At 42.7% G+C, this 16,763-nt stretch overlaps 1 protein-coding gene across 5 annotated transcripts in view; it reads left to right on the top strand.

The window, feature by feature from the left end:
- The window catches only part of UBE3B (ubiquitin protein ligase E3B), a 57,592-nt gene that overhangs the window by 22,354 nt on the left and 18,475 nt on the right, over nt 1-16,763 (top strand). For all 5 annotated transcript variants that reach the window (XM_022550871.3, XM_089894585.1, XM_022550869.3 and 2 more), the window contains 4 exons: nt 10,508-10,679; nt 12,251-12,369; nt 13,005-13,119; nt 13,891-13,990. In XM_022550871.3, the coding sequence (XP_022406579.1) occupies nt 10,508-10,679; nt 12,251-12,369; nt 13,005-13,119; nt 13,891-13,990 (506 nt within the window). The remainder of the gene's footprint in view (nt 1-10,507; nt 10,680-12,250; nt 12,370-13,004; nt 13,120-13,890; nt 13,991-16,763) is intronic.

Genomic DNA, 16,763 nt, shown 5'->3' with positions numbered 1-16,763 from the left:
CGTCCAAAAAAATCATTTCCAAGACCCTTGTCAAAGAGCTTACTGCCTGTGATTTCTTTTAGGAGTTTCATGGTTTCAGATCTTACATTCAATTCTTTACTCCATTTTGAGTTTATTTTTATATATGGTGTAAGGTAGTAGTCTAGTTTCATTCTTTTGCCTGTGGCTGTTCCAGTTTCCCAATACCATTTATTGAAGAGACTGTTCTTTCCCCGTTGTAAATTCTTGCCTCCTTTGTTGTAAATTAATTGACCATATATGTGTGGGTTCATTTCTGGGCTCTCTATTCTGTTCCATTCATCTGTATGTGTGTTTTTATGCCAGTACCATACCGTTTTGATTACTGTATCTTTGTAATATAGTTTGAAATCAGGGTGCGCAATGCCTCCAGCTTTGTTCTTCTGTCTCTAGATTGCTTTCCATTCAGGGTCTTTTTTGGTTCCATACAAATTTTGATTCTATTTCTCTGAAAAATGCCATTGGAATTTTGATAGGGATTGCATTGAATCTATAGATTACTCAGAGTGGTATGGACATTTTAATAATATTAATTCTTCCAGTCCATGAGCATGAAATAACTTTCCATTTATTTGTGTCTTCTTTGATTTCTTTTATCACTGTCTTTAATTTAATTTTATTTATTTATCTATTTTTCATTGCATTGGGTCTTCGTTGCTGCACGCGGGCTTTCTCTAGTTGAGGCAATTGGGGGCTACTCTTTATTGTGGTGCACGGGTTTCTCATTGTGGTGGCTTCTCTAAGCACACAGGCTTCAGTAGTTGTGGCACGTGGGCTCAGTAGTTGTGGCTTGCGGGCCCTAGAGTGCAGGCCCAGGAGTCGTGGCACATGGGCTTAGTTGCTCCGCGGCATGTGGGATCTTCCTGGAGCAGGGCTCAAGCCCGTGTCCCCTGCGTTGGCAGGCGGATTCTTAACTACTCCGCCACCAGGGAAGTCCCTTATCAGTGTCGTATAGTTTTCAGTGTACAGGTCTTTCAGAACTCCTTGGTTAAATTTATTCTAGATATTTTATTCTTTTTGTTGCAGTTGTAAATGAGATTGCTTTTGTAATTTCTATTTCTGATAGTTCATTTCTGATAGCAGCGGATTTTTGTATATTGATTTTGTATCCTGCAATTCTACTGAATTAATTTATTCTAACAGTTTTCCTAATGAAATCTTTAGGGTTTTCTATATATAATATCACATCGGCTCAAATAGTGAATCTTACTTCTTCCTTTCCAACTGGGATGCCTTTTATTTACTTATTTTTTCTTGCCTAGTTCTGGCTAGGACATCCAGTACCATGTTGAATAAAAGTGGTGAGAGTGGGCCTCCTTGTTTTGTTCCTGACCTTAAAGGAAAAGCTTTCAGCTTTTCACAATGATGTTAGCTGTGGGCTTTTTATATATGGCCTTTATTATGTTGAAGTACATCCCCTCTGTACCCACTTTGTTGAGAGTTTTTTTATCGTAAATGGATGTTGAATTTTTTCAGATGTTTTTTCTGCATATATTGAGATGATCATGTGATTTTTATCTTTCATTTTGTTAATATTATGTATCACATTGATTGATTTGCAGATACTGAACCATCCTTGTATTCCTGGAATAAATCCCATTTGATCATGGTGTATTATCTTTTTAATATCTTGTCAAATTCGGTTTGCTAATATTTTGTTGAGAATTTTTGCATCTATGTTCATCAGAGCCTGTAATTTTCTTTTTTTGTTGTGCCTGTCTGGTTTTGATATCAGGGTAATTCTGGCTTTGTAAAATGGGTTTGGAGGCATTCCCTCCTCTTCAGTTTTTTGGAAGAGTTTGAGAAGGATGGGTATTAGTTCTTTTTTGAATGTTTGGTAGAATTTATCATTGAGGTCATCTGGTCCTGGACTCCGGTTTGTTGACAGGTTTTTGATTTAGTTTTCTTACTAGTAATAGGTCTATTCAGAATTTGTTTCTTCATGATTCAGTCTTAGAAGATTGTAAGTTTCTAGGAATTTATCCATTTCTTCTAGGTTCTCCGGTTTGTTGGCATATAATTGTTCATAATAGTCTCTTAGGATATTTTGTATTTTTTTTTTTTTTTTGCAGTACACGGGCCTCTCACTGTTGTGGCCTCTCCCGCTGCGGAGCACAGGCTCCAGACACGCAGGCCCAGCAGGCCATGGCTCACGGGCCCAGCTGCTCTGCGGCATGTGGGATCTTCCCGGACCGGGGCACGAACCCGCATCCCCTGCATCAGCAGGCGGACTCTCAACCACTGTGCCACCAGGGAAGCCCGATATTTTGTATTTTTTCAATCAGTTGTCTCTTCTTTCATTTCTGATTTTATGTGAGCCTCTTTTTTTTTTTTTTCTTTGGTGAGTCTAGCCAAAGATTTGTCAACTTTATTTCAAAGAGCCGGCTCTTAATTTTTTTTTTTAAAGAAGATGTTGGGGGTAGGAGTTTAGTAATTTATTTATTTATTTTTGCTGTGTTAGGTCTTCGTTTCTGTGCAAGGGCTTTCTCTAGTTGTGGCAAGCGGGGGCCACTCTTCATCGTGGTGCGTGGGCCTCTCACTATCGCGGCCTCTCTTGTTGCGGAGCACAGGCTCCAGACGCACAGCTCTTAATTTCATTGATCTTTTTGGTTGCCTTTTCAGTCTCTATTTCATTTATTTCTCCTCTGATCTTTGTTATTTACTTCTTTCTACTAACTTTGGGCTTCATTTATTCTTTTTCTAGTTCCTTAAGGTAAAAAATTAGATTGTTTGAGATTTTTGTTGTTTCTTGAGGTAGGCATGAATCACTATGAACTTCCCTCTTAGAGCCACTTTGCTGCATGCCATAAATGTTGAAATGTTTTATTTCCATTTTCACTTGTCTCAAGGTATTTTTTAAATTTCTCTTTTGATTTCTTACTTGACCTATTGGCTATTTAGTCACCCTGTTGTTTTTTTTAAACATCTTTATTGGGGTATAATTGCTTTACATTGTTGTGTTAGTTGCTGCTGTATAACATAGTGAATCAGCTATATGTATACATATATCCCCATATCCCCGCCCTCCTGCGTCTCCCTCCCACCCTCTCTATCCCATCCCTCTATGTGGACACAAAGCACTGAGCTGATCTCCCTGTGCTATGCAGCTGCTTCCCACTACATATCTGCTTTACATTTGGTAGTGTATATATGTCAATGCCACTCTCTCACTTTGTCTCAACTTACCCTTCCCCCTCCTGGTGTCCTCAGGTCCATTCTCTACATCTGCATCTTTATTCCTGTCCTGCCCCTGGGTTCTTCAGAACCATGTTTTTTCTTTAGATTCCATATATATGTATTAGCATACGGTATTTGTTTTTTTCTTTCTGACTTACTTCACTCGGTATGACAGACTCTAGGTCCATCCCCCTCACTACAGATAACTCAATTTCGTTTATTTTTATGGCTGAGTAATATTGCATTGTATATATGTGCCACATATATAAAGAAGAATGGATATCTTCTTTATCCATTCATCTGTCGATGGACATTTAGGTTGCTTCCATGTCCTGGCTATTGTAAATAGTGCTGCAGTGAACGTTGTGGTACATGACACTTTTGAATTATGGTTTTCTCAGGGTACATGCCCAGTAGTGGGATTGCTGGGTCATATGGTAGTCCTATTTTTAGTTTTTTAAGGAATTTCCATACTGTTCTCCATAATGGGTGTATCAATTTACATTCCCACCAACAGTGCAAGAGGGTTCCCTTTTCTCCACGCCCTCTCCAGCATTTATTGTTTGTAGATTTTTTGACGATGGCCGTTCTGACCGGTGTGAGGTGATACCTCATTGTAGTTTTGATTTGCACTTTTCTAACGATTAGTGATGTTAAGCATCCTTTCATGTGTTTGTTGGCAATCTGTATATCTTCTTTGGAGAAATGTCTATTTAGGTCTTTTGCCCATTTTTGGATTGGGTTGTTTGTTTTTTTGTTATTGAGCTGCATGAGCTGCTTGTATATTTTGGAGATTTATCCTTTGTCAGTTGCTTCATTTGCAAATATTTTCTCGCATTCTGAGGGTTGTCTTTTCGTCTTGTTTATGGTTTCCTTTGATGTTCAAAAGCTTTTAAGTTTCATTAGGTCCCATTTGTTTATTTTTGTTTTTATTTCCATTTCTTTGGGAGGTGGGTCAAAAAGGATCTTGCTATGATTTATGTCATGGAGTGTTCTGCCTATGTTTTCCTCTAAGAGTTTTATAGTGTCTGGCCTTACATTTAGGTCTTTAATCCATTTTCAGTTTGTTTTTGTGTATGGTGTTAGGGAGTGTTCTAATTTCATTCTTTTACATGTAGCTGTCCAGTTTTCCCAGCACAACTTATTGAAGAGGCTGTCTTTTCTCCATTGTATATTCTTGCCTCCTTTATCACAGATAAGGTGACTATAGGTGCATGGGTTTATCTCTGGGCTTTCTATCCTGTTCCATTGATATATAGTTCTGTTTTTGTACCAGTACCATACTGTCTTGATTACTGTAGCTTTGTAGTATAGTCTGAAGTCTGGGAGCCTGATTCCTCCAGCTCTGTTTTTCTTTCTCAAGATTGCTTTGGCTATTCAGGGTCATTTGTGTTTCCATACAAATTGTGAAATTTTTCTTCTAGTTCTGTGAAAAATGCCATTGATAGTTTGATAGGGATTGCTTTGGCTATTCAGGGTCATTTGTGTTTCCATACAAATTGTGAAATTTTTCTTCTAGTTATGTGAAAAATGCCATTGATAGTTTGATAGGGATTGCATTGAATCTGTAGGTTGCTTTGTGTAGTATAGTCATTTCACAACGTTGATTCTTCCAATCCAGGAACATGGCATATCTCTCCATCTGTTTGTATCATTTTTAATTTCTTTCATCGGTGTCTTATAGTCTTCTGCATACAGGTCTTTTGTCTCCTTAGGTAGTTTTATTCTTAGGTATTTTATTCTTTTTGTTGCAGTGGTAAATGGGACTGTTTCCTTAATTTCTCTTTCAGATTTTTCATCATTAGTGAATAGGAATGCAAGTGATTTCTGTGCATTGATTTTGTATCCTGCTACTTTACCAAATTCATTGATTAGCTCTAATAGTTTTCTGGTAGCATCTTTAGGATTCTCTGTTTATAGTATCATGTCATCTGCAAACAGTGACAGTTTTACTTCTTTTCTGATTTGGATTCCTCTTATTTCTTTTTCTTCTCTGATTGCTGTGGCTAAAACTTCCAAAATTTTGTTAAATAATAGTGGTAAGAGTGGGCAACCTTATTTTGTTCCTGATCTTAGTGGAAATGGTTTCAGTTTTTCACCATTGAGGACAGTGTTGGCTGTGGGTTTGTCATATATGGCCTTTATTATGTTGAGGTAAGTTCCCTCTATGCCTGCTTTCTGGAGAGTTTTTATCATAAATGGGTGTTGAATTTTGTCAGAAGCTTTTTCTGCATCTGTTGAGATGATCATATCTTTTTTTTTTCTTTTTTTTTTTGTGGTACGTGGGCCTCTCACCGTTGTGGCCTCTCCCGTTGTGGAGCACAGGCTCTGGACGCGCAGGCTCAGCAGCCATGGCTCACGGACCTAGCCGTTCCATGGCATGTGGGATCTTCCCGGACCGGGGCACGAACCTGTGTCCCCTACATCGGCATGTGGACTCTCAACCACTGCACCACCAGGGAAGCCCAAGATGGTCATATCTTTTTTTATCCTTCAGTTTGTTAATATGGTGTATCACATTGATTGATCTGAGTATACTGAAGAATCCTTGCATTCCTGGGATAAACCCCACTTGATCATGGTATATGATCCTTTTAATGTGCTGCTGGATTCTGTTTGCTAGTATTTTGTTGAGGATTTTTGCATCTTTCATCAATGATTGGCCTGTAGTTTTCTTTTTTTGTGACATCTTTGTCTGATTTTGGTATCAGGGTGATAGTGGCCTCGTAGAATGAGTTTGGGAGTGTTCCTCCCTCTGCTATATTTTGGAAGAGTTTGAGAAGGATAGGTGTTAGCTGTTCTCTAAATATTTGATAGAATTCGCCTGTGAATCCATCTGGTCCTGAGCTTTTGTTGGAATTTTTTTTTTTTTTTTGTGGTACATGGGCCTCGCACTGTTGTGGCCTCTCCCATTGCGGAGCACAGGCTCCGGATGTGCAGGCTCAGCGGCCATGGCTCACGGGCCCAGCTGCTTCGCGGCATGTGGGATCTTCCCAGACCAGGGCACAAACCCGTGTCCCCTGCATCAGCAGGCGGACTGTCAACCACTGTGCCACCAGGGAAGCCCCTTGTTGGAATATTTTTAATCACAGTTTCAATTTCAGTGCTTGTGATTGGTCTGTTTATATTTTCTATTTCTTCTTGGTTCAGTCTCGGAAGGTTGTGCTTTTCTAAGAATTTGTCCATTTCTTCCAGGTTGTCCATTTTATGGGCATACAGTTGCTTGTAGTAATCTCTCATGATCCTTTGTATTTCTGCAATGTCAGTTGTTATTTCTCCTTTTTCATTTCTAATTCTGTTGATTTGAGTCCTCTCCATTTTTTTCTTGATGAGTCTGGCTAATGGTTATTCAATTTTGTTTATCTTCTCAAAGAACCAGCTTTTAGTTTTATGATCTTTGCTATCATTTCTTTTTCACTTATTTCTGATCTTTATGATTTCTTTCCTTGTGCTAACTTTGGGGGGTTTTTGTTCTTCTTTCTCTATTGCTTTAGGTGTAAGTTTAGGTTGTTAATTTGAGATTTTTCTTGTTTCTTGAGGTACGATTGTATTGCTGTTAATTTTCCTCTTAGAACTGCTTTTACTCCATCCCATAGGTTTTGAGCCATCGTGTTTTCATTGTCATTTGTTTCTGGTATTTTTTTTATTTCCTTTTTGATTTCTTCAGTGATCTCTTGGTTAAATAGTAGCGTATTGTTTAGCCTCTATGTGTTTATATTTTTTACAGTTTTTTTCCTGTAATTGGTATCTAGTCTCATAGCGTTGTGGTTGGAAAAGATACTTGATACGATTTCAGTTTTCTTAAATTTACCAAGGCTTGATTTGTGACCCGGGATATAATCTAACCCGGAGAATGTTCCATGAGCACTTGAGAAGAAAGTGTATTCTGTTCTTTTTGGATGGAATGTCCTATAAATGTCAATTAAGTCCATCTTGTTTAATGTATCATTTAAAGCTTGTGTTTCCTTATTTATTTTCATTTTGGTTGATCTGTCCATTGGTGAAAGTGGGGTGTTAAAGTCCCCTACTATTATTGTGTTATTGTCAGTTTCCCCTTTTATGGCTGTTAGCAGTTGCCTTATGTATTGAGGTGCTCCTATGTTGGGTGCATATATATTTATAATTGTTATATCTTCTTGGATTGATCCCTTGATCATTACGTAGTGTCCTTCTTTGTTTCTTGTAATAGTCTTTATTTTAAAGTCTGTTTTGTCTGATATGAGAATTGCTACTCCAGCTTTCTTTTGATTTCCATTTGCATGGAATATCTTTTTCCATCCCCTCACTTTCAGTCTGTATGTGTCCCTAGGTCTGAAGTGGGTCCCTTTTAGACAGCATATATACGGGTCTTGTTTTTGTATCCATTCAGCTAGTCTGTGTCTTTTGGTTGGAGCATTTAATCCATTTACATTTAAGGTAATTATCAATATGTATGTTCCTATTACCATTTTCTTAATTGTTTGGGGTTTGTTATTGTAGGTGTTTTCCTTTTCTATGTTTCCTGCCTAGAGAAGTTCCTTTAGCATTTGTTGTAAAGCTGGTTTGGTGGTGCTGAATTCTCTTAGCTTTTTTGCTTGTCTGTAAAGGTTTTAATTTCTCCGTCGAATCTGAATGAGATCCTTGCTGGGTAGAGTAATCTTGGTTGTAGGTTTTTCTCCTTCATCACTTTAAATATGTCCTGCCAGTCCCTTCTGGCTTGCAGAGTTTCTGCTGAAAGATCAGCTGTTAACCTTATGGAGATCCCCTGTATGTTATTTGTTGCTTTTCCCTTGCTGCTTTTTTCTTTTTCTTTGTATTTAATTTTTGATAATTTGATTAATATGTGTCTTGGCATGTTTCTCCTTGGATTTATCCTGTATGGGGCTCTCTGTACTTCTTGGACTTGGGTGGCTATTTCCTTTCCCATGTTAGGGAAGTTTTCAACTCTAATCTCTACAACTATTTTCTCAGTCCCTTTCTTTTTCTCTTCTTCTTGGACCCCTATAATTCGAATGTTGGTGCATTTAATGTTGTCCCTGAGGTCTCTGAGTCTGTCCTCAATTCTTTTCGTTCTTTTTTCTTTATTCTGCTCTGTGATAGTTATTTCCACTATTTTATCTTCCAGGTCACTTACCTGTTGTGCCTCAGTTTTTCTGCTATTGATTCCTTCTAGAGACTTTTTAATTTCATTTATTGTGTTGTTCATCATTGTTTGTTTGCTGTTTAGTTCTTCTGGGTCCTTGTTAAACGTTTCTTGTATTTCCTCCATTCTATTTCCAAGATTTTGGGTCATGTTTACTATCATTACTCTGAATTCTTTTCCAGGTAGACTGCCTATTTCCTCTTCATATGTTTGGTCTGGTGGGTTTTTACCTTGCTCCTTCATCTGCTGCGTATTCCTCTGTCTTCTCATTTTGCTTAACTTACTGTGTTTGGGGTCTCCTTTTCGCAGGCTGCAGGTTTGTAGTTCCCGTTGTTTTTGGTGTCTGCCCCCAGTGGGTGAGGTTGGTTCAGTGGGTTGTGTAGGTTTCCTGGTAGAAGGGCCTGGTGCCTGTGTTCTGGTGGATGAGGCTGGATCTTGTCTTTCTGGTGGGCAGAACCGTGTCCGGTGGTGTGTTTTGGGGTGTTTGTGAACTTAGTATGATTTTAGGCAGCCTCTCTGCTAATGGGTGGGGTTTTGTTCCCATCTTGCTAGTTGTTTGGCATGGGGTGTCCAGCCCTGGAGTTTGCTGGCCATTGAGTGGAGCTGGGTCTTACCATTGCGACGGAGTTCTCTGGGAGAGCTCTTGCCAATTGATATCACGTGGGGCCCGGAGGTATCTGGTGGTCCAATGTCCTGAACTTGGCTCTCCCACCTCAGAGGCTCAGTCCTGACCTCTGGCCAGAGCACCAAGACCCTGTCAGCCACATGGCCATGTACGTGGGGAGTTTCTTGCCTTTTGGGAAGTCTGAGGTCTTCTGCCAGCATTCAGTAGGTGTTCTGTAGGAGTTGTTCCACACGTAGATGTATTTTTGATGTATTTGTGGGGAGGAAGGTGATCTCCACATCTTACGCCTCTGCCATCTTGAAGGTCCTCTCAGTCACCCTGTTTTTTGTTTTTGTTTTTTTTTAACTTATTTTTAAATTGTGAGGTTTCTGCATTTTATAACCACATCCCCTTACCCTTGAAAACGTGAGGTCAAACCTTTAGGAATAATAATGAGATGGGTGTTAAATTTCTTTGCCTCCATTACAGTCCCTTCAGTTCACCCTCTAAACATCCATAAGTAGCATTGATTGAGTCTGCCCCCAGGCTAATATATCTTCCCCAAACAGTTCTTTGTTCAAAATTAAGCCATTCAAAGTGCTCTATAAAGTGAGAAGCATTATAAGGACTCAAATATAAGGTGACTCCTCCTTTTCTGAGGAATAATTTGAGGAACACATCTTACTGTACATTCAGTGACAAGTGGAACTTTAGAGCCACACTTTCTAGGTCAATAGCCATATTAAAAGCCTTCATAGGTAACAGAGATGCAGCTTGTGTGCCTGAGGCCTAGCCATCGAGAAGCCCTCTGCTTCTGCCGGGGTCAAATTTTTGTGTAACTCTTCAGAGTATCTCATATTGTCATTCGCTGCTTTCCCATTTTTAACAGAGATAGAATAATAGCAGTAGATGAGAGGAAAGCTTTGCTAAATGTGGATAAGCCTGCAAGATAGTTTAAAGCAGGGGTTGGCAAACTATGGCCCATGGGCCAAGTCCAGCTCACCGCTTGCTTTTGTAATTAAAGTTTTGTTGGGAACACAGCCACATGCATTTATTTACCTATTGTCTATGGCTGCTTTCATGCTGTGATGGTAGCACATTGAGTAGTTGTGACAGAGACTGGTCCAGACTGAAAACCTAAAAATACTGACTCCCTGGCCCTTTCCAGAAGAAAATTGCTGATCCCTGATTTAAAACATAAACACTGAGTCAGCAGATCTGGGTTCTGTTCTTGGCTCTGACACTTACTGGTTGTGTGATTTGGGGCCAGTTACTCAATCTCTCTGAGCATCAGTGTCCTCCCTTAAAATGGTGATAACATCGGGTTTCCCAAGGTGAAAAGGAAATAGTGCCTGTGAAGTATTTAGAATGGTATCTGACACATAGTAAGCACCCATTAAATGTTAGCTGCTTTTATCATTGTTGTTCTCATGGTGATGTTATTCTTCGTAATTGCACCTTCTTTCTCTCAACATGCGTTAAATGGTCACCAATAGGTTTAAGTGTTTTGTTTTCCCGAAGGAGAGGAGACATAAGGGACCAGGTGGAGCCCCACCTGAAGCTTGGGTTTCTCTATCCTTTTCCAGGTCTCACTTACCTTGATGACCTGCTGCCCAAACTTTGGGCGTTTATCTGTGAACTGGGGCCCCACGGAGGGTTAAAGCTCTTCTTGGAATGCCTCAACAATGACACTGAAGAGTCTAAGCAGCTCTTGGCCATGCTGATGCTGTTCTGTGACTGTTCCCGGCACCTCATCACGTAGGTTGACTGCTGTGGGGCTGAATTCCTTTCCTAGAATGTGGAGAGACCAAATTACAGTGTCAGCAAGGACGCATTTGTTAATGTGATTACTGCAAGCGTTTGGACCTGTCATTAGAAGAATTAGACAAGACATTTACAAAGTGGGTGGCACTTAGTAGGGATTCAGCAGTTGTTAGTTCCCATCCTTTCAGGAGAGCTGGGTCATTACCACTTATGTGGGCTTTGGGGTCTTCTAGAGCTCGGTTCAAATCACACCTCGGCTATTTACTCACTGTGCTAGGTAGTTAATTGGAAAATTCCAGAGCCAGTGTGCAGAACCTGGCTCAGCCACTCACTGAGACACCCTGGTCCAGAGGGGAAGGGGCTCCACGTCTCTGGGCCTCAGTTTCCTCATCTATAGATAGGAATTCATAGCACCTACCTCTTAGCCGCGTGGGAAGGTACAGAAGAGATCAGTGATAGGCATAGTCCCAGGCACTGGAAGCAGTCAGTATGTGTTGGCTGTTATTCTTACAACTGTTGTCAAGCTGACCCTGGGCAAGTTGCTTAACCTCTCTGAGCCTCAGTTTCCTCAACACTGGAATGGAGACAACATTACCAATCTGATAGGGAGTAAATGAGAAAAGGATTGTCAAGTACCTAGTACAGTGCCTGGCACAGTGAGAAATTAACAAATGTTAGTCCCGTTCCGTTCCTTTTCTTTAAGCTTACGTGTCTACTTGAGTATTGGTATTCTTTTAATCCCACTTTTTCCCAAAAGGTTGGTGAAGAATTGTAAGATAGAATGGACCTCAGGAAGTTATATTCAGTCTGGGAGAGATTGGCAGGAGGGGATTAGGGGTATGTAGGTGGCGGATTGGGTATGAGTCATGGAGGGAGGGCCCAGTGAGTAGTTAGAGGGGAGAGCAGGGGTCTTTGGCTGCTGGTGACACCCCCTTAATTGCCTGGTCAAGGGTGACCCAAGGGTGAGTCAGGCTCTAAAGTGAATAGAGCAGTTATAGGAGATTTTCAGATAGAGCTGCATCTTATGGTTCATTTATTCATATATTCTTTCAGACATTTATTCATTCACCCTCAAATACTTATCAAGCACTTACTCAGTGCCCCTAGTGTCTGTTACAGATGCAGAATAAGATTCCACAACTTCCCTCAGTAGACACAGACTCTCAGTCAAGATTCCTTAATAATTCAGACATGAATTCATAAGCAGTGTCACAGTCAGATCCTTATGAATAAGAAAAGGGTAGAGCAGAACATGTTTCTTTCCTTTCTCAATTGTATTTTTTAACTTCTTACTATAGACGATTTCAAATAAATAGAAAGTGGAAAGAATAGTATAATGAACCTTCACGTACCTGTCACCAATTTCGTTAGTTAGTTATTGACTCATGGCCACTCTTGCTTCATCTATACCTCCACCCACCCTTCCATCATATCCTTTTACCTGTAAATTTTATCTAACAGATAGAGCTTATTTCATAACATTATTTTGTCTAGTATGAGGAATAGATCTTTTTTTTCCCCTTCTTTTTAGTGGGAAATTATGAATAATTTTCTGTCTGACTTAGGATCCTTGATGACATTGAAGTTTATGAAGAACAGATTTCATTCAAACTAGAAGAACTGGTCACCATCTCCTCTTTTCTGAATTCCTTTGTGTTTAAGATGATCTGGGATGGAATCGTAGGTAAGGTAAAGATGTCAGCCGTTGTTTAATTGCTGCTACACATGGGAAGTCTAGAGTCTATAACATCAACTGATTCTTAGCCTTGTTGTCCATCAAAGTTAATTCAAAATGCACATTTATTCACATAGTTAGAGGTTTTATTTCTCCACTCTTTATGACCCCTTAAGATAGTAGTGTGGTTATGGAAGTCTTACTCTCCCAGGCATCCTTCAGGATTTACATGTGTGTGTGAAGGATTATTCATGATTAATTCTGCCCTGAAACTCCTTTTGATTCTTTGAGTTGATTTTCATGAAGATAAGACACGTGCCTGGTCCCACTTCAAGTTAGAGTCTACCTCCTGAAGTGTTTCCAGTCGTTCAGCACCAAACTCCTTAGATTAAAAGGTCCTTTGGATGACATACAAGTGGGAGGCAGTGCGAGTGATTGTGTCTGAGACATTCCCGGGTCCCACAGGCCCTTAGAATGTACCCAGGGAGCCTTTTAATTCTGTTGATTCCATGTAACGTTCAGCATGAGGGAGATGAAGACTGCTGGGCCTCGGGGCTGACGAGAGGAGACACGGGCTATCCTCCTGTCCCCTCGAGTTCTGAGCAGCTCCGAGACTGTGGCTCTCCTGGTTGTTTGCCCCACAGAGAATGCCAAGGGTGAGACCTTGGAGCTGTTCCAGTCCGTCCACGGGTGGCTGATGGTGCTGTACGAGCGGGACTGCCGGCGGCGCTTCGCCCCCGAGGACCACTGGCTGCGCAAGTGAGCTCGGGGTGGGAAGGGCGTTTACGGAGGCTGGAGTCCCTCTGTCTTGCCGCTGGGACCATTGTGGCCTGATGCTCAGCACTTATGTTTTAGGGCAGAGAGGACTTGGTCCATCTTCTTCATCTTGTCCTTTCATCTGCATATGTCCCTATAAAGCACCTGTCAGGACAGGTCACCTCGCAGCTGCTTCTGTTAGGACACAGTACGCTGAAGGTGATTAGAGCTCAGTGTTGGCAGCCAGAGCTCGCACTGAGCAGATGTTTCATACGCAAACTGGAAAGGAAAGTTCTTTCAGCTGAACTAAGCAACAGGTTATGATCATTAAATGGCAGTTTTTATCAGCAGAATTAGCGGGATAAAAACCACAGCTAGGCTTGTTGGGGGGTAGGGTAGGGAAATCCTCTTGCAACAACTAAACATAAGATCATGTCTGCCTTTTTTTAATCAATGACAGATCAACTCTTACGTAACTATTGAAGTTGTGGCAGTAGAATAGAGATTAGCAGACTTTTTCTGTAAAGGGCCAGACAGTAGATATTTCAGGCTTTGCACACCAGACAGTGTCTGTTGCACCTACTCAACTCTGCCATTGTAGTGCGAAAGCAGCTAGAGACAGTACCTAATGAATGGGTATGACTGTTCCATTCAAATTTGATTTACAAAAATGGGCAGCAGGCTGGATTTGACCCGTAGGCTGTAGCTGGCTAACCCTGCACTAGAGGATGGTTTTCTTGTTCTTTATCCCAAATCCATGTCTTTGTTTTTAAGGGATCTCAAACCTAGCGTGCTCTTCCAGGAACTTGACAAGGACAGAAAACGGGCTCAGCTGATCCTGCAGTACATCCCGCACGTCATTCCTCACAAAAACGTGAGTTGCACTCAGAGCTGGGGTCCTCCCACCAAGTTCCTGACTGTCCATTTTTGTTGTAGCGATTATTAAAAATGAGTAAAAACGATCATTCAGTAAACACAGATGCTGACTGGCTCTTACGCTGTTGCAGCTGTTATGCCAAGTGCTGGGGGTGCAGAGATTGAAGACAGTGTGAACTGTCCATTTGGCTAGTGTGGGGTGGCTGCTATGGGGATGGATGCCGTGGGCATCCAGGGCAGGGGCTCAGGAGAAGACTCCACAGGTAGTCGGACTGTGCTTGCAGGCTCAAGGTGAGAGAGAATGTGGTGCCAAGGGAGAGCCGGGTGGAGTCAAGAAATGAAACTGAGGAGGTTCGTAGGAGCTGGAGCAGGAAGGGCCTCGTAACCCAAGGGTGGGAGCGTGGATTTTGTCTAGAGCCATCGGAGAGTTTTTAGCTGTGGAGGCACCTGGTCAGAGCTCTGCTTTAGAAAATTCCTTCTGGCCGTCTCCTGAAGGACTGGCGAGAGGCAGGTGTCATGGCCAACTGGCCTGAACTCGGGTGGGCCCACGGGAGTAGAAAGACAATGACATCAAGAGATTCTGAAGGAGGTAGCACCTCCAGGCCTTGAAGAACGATGGCACTCCGGGGGAAGGAGAGGAGGAATTCAGAGCATGCTCAGGTTTCTGGCTTGGGGGCCTGGCTGCTCGAGAGGGCCATTCCCAGAGGTGGGGGCACAGGCAGGAGCGGGACTGGGAAGAGCCGGGAGCAGGCGACGTGTCTGTGGCTCCTCGAGGGTCTGGAGTGCAGGAGAGAGGACGGGGCTGGAGGTGGACTCGACATGCGGACGGCTTGCGACCTCCTCGGTGCATTCATGGATGAGGCTGAGGTGGTCAGGGAGCCAGAGGGAGTGAGCAGACCGGGGACGGAGGCCAGAGCCCTGCACGGGGAGAGGAGTGATCAGAGGAAGGAAGAGAACCGGGGTGTGTGGCATACAGAGCTATGGGGCGTGAGAGCCTTGGGAAGGGCCAGGTGCTGCGGCAGGGGCGCCCGGGAGATGAGGGGCGTCCCTGGTGTGTCGTGAGCGCTCCAGAAATGTCTGCTCCTTCGGGGGGAGGCTCCTTAGAACCCACAGGTGCCCTTTCCTTTCTCTCCTGACTTACTTAGTCCTCCTCACTGTTCTCTGGTATTGTCTTGACCTTGATGTCATACTTGTGGCTGTCCTTCTTTACTTCCCCTCAAGCAGCGGTTCACAAACATGTGGCCGTTTAAATTCTTACTGCGCCTGACAGCAGAGCCTCTCAGAAGGCTTAGACAGAACTAAGCCTCTCATGGAGATGACTTAGTCACGCACCCTCTATGCATGAGCCCCTTCAGCGGCATCCCTGCCCCTGCCTCAGATAGAGGATGCGCAGCTTTGCAAAGCAGGCCATTGTATGGCTTCTGTCTTCCCAGTGGTGGAACATCCTTCCTTGTCTTACACAATCTACTTCCCTGTAACTTCTACCCTTTGGTCCTTGAACAGCCACTAAAAGTGGATGGTGTCATCTTCTGCGGTTTGCTTTCTGGGTGGTCTGTTTTCCAAGGGTGGTGCCCTTCCCTTCTCCAGCCAGTCCTCATTTGAAGTGGGTTCCAGCCCTTCACCTCGTGGGTCTAGTCCAGGTTGGTGGAATCTGACTTAAAATGCGGCTCCTCGCCCCGTTCCTGGGTGTCTGACTTCAGCCCTGGCCCACAGCGTCCCCACAGCGTCTGGTCTGGAATCTCCACTCCGTGTGTCTGCAGTTAACAAACGGTGTGCTGGGGCACCCCGGTTGCTACAGGATATTTTAATTTTTTGAGGGAAACACAGTGAAATCTGTTGGGCACCGTGTGAAGTGCTTGCTTGAGTCCACAGCGTCAGCGTTAAATTCTGCTCCATTCTTCTCGATGATGTCCTATTTGCTAAGCTGGGTTTTAAAAAAATGAAATTAAAATATTTTAAATTTCAATTTATGCGTGTTTTTTAAATACAGCTACTAAGTTCTTAGGACATAAACACTTAATAAGTTGTTAGGACTTAACTGTCTACTAAATGGAACTGTTACGTATTTCTTTTGACCTAAGATTGCAGTAAGAAATATTACTATTACTGAGCCGTTAGGGGTGCTGAGAACAGGAAAGTCTGGGAAGCTCTGGGTTTAGCTGACCTGACATAAGAGTCCAGGGTGTATGGTAATCCTCACCAAGGGGCGGGGTGGGGGGCGCTTAAGATCTACATCATGAAGATTATGAGCCATTCGTCCTTGGCTCATAAATCTATTGCCTCCCTTGGGAAAATAGGGCCCTTCTTCATCTTCTGGCCCCTGTCCTGCTCCTGTGATGGCACCAGCAGGCCTGGCATAGTGTCTGAGGCTTGGCGTGTTTTCTGTGTCTCAGGCTTCCCCTCTCTCTTCAGAGCGTGTGTGCTGTTCTCTTCCGGTGACGTTCTTACTGGGGCATACAGGGGGTGAAAGCCTCTCTCCAGGCCTGCGTTGTCTCTCTCATCTGTTACTGTTATGCCATCTGCCCTGGACACCGAACCTCTCCCTCATTCTTGATGCCACCTGAGTGGGTGGCTTATAGTGCCTTTATTGCTTTCCTTAATGTTTTTAAAAGTCTCAGCTTGGCCTGGTTCACACACGCAGCACTTCAGCCTCTGCACTCTCTTATGTTGCTTTTACATGTTTACACGCAGTTCATCTCCTGACTGGTACTTAAGGCCCCCCTCCCTCCCTCCCTCCCTCCCTCCCTCCCTCCCTCTCTCCCTCCCTCTCT

Source organism: Delphinapterus leucas, chromosome 14 (genome assembly GCF_059928025.1).
Source record: "Delphinapterus leucas isolate spDelLeu-1000000601 "Yukka" chromosome 14, BTC_Dleu_Yukka2, whole genome shotgun sequence".
NCBI lineage: Eukaryota > Metazoa > Chordata > Mammalia > Artiodactyla > Monodontidae > Delphinapterus > Delphinapterus leucas.
Note: the sequence above shows the minus strand (reverse complement) of the source record. Positions and strands in the feature narration are given on the sequence as shown.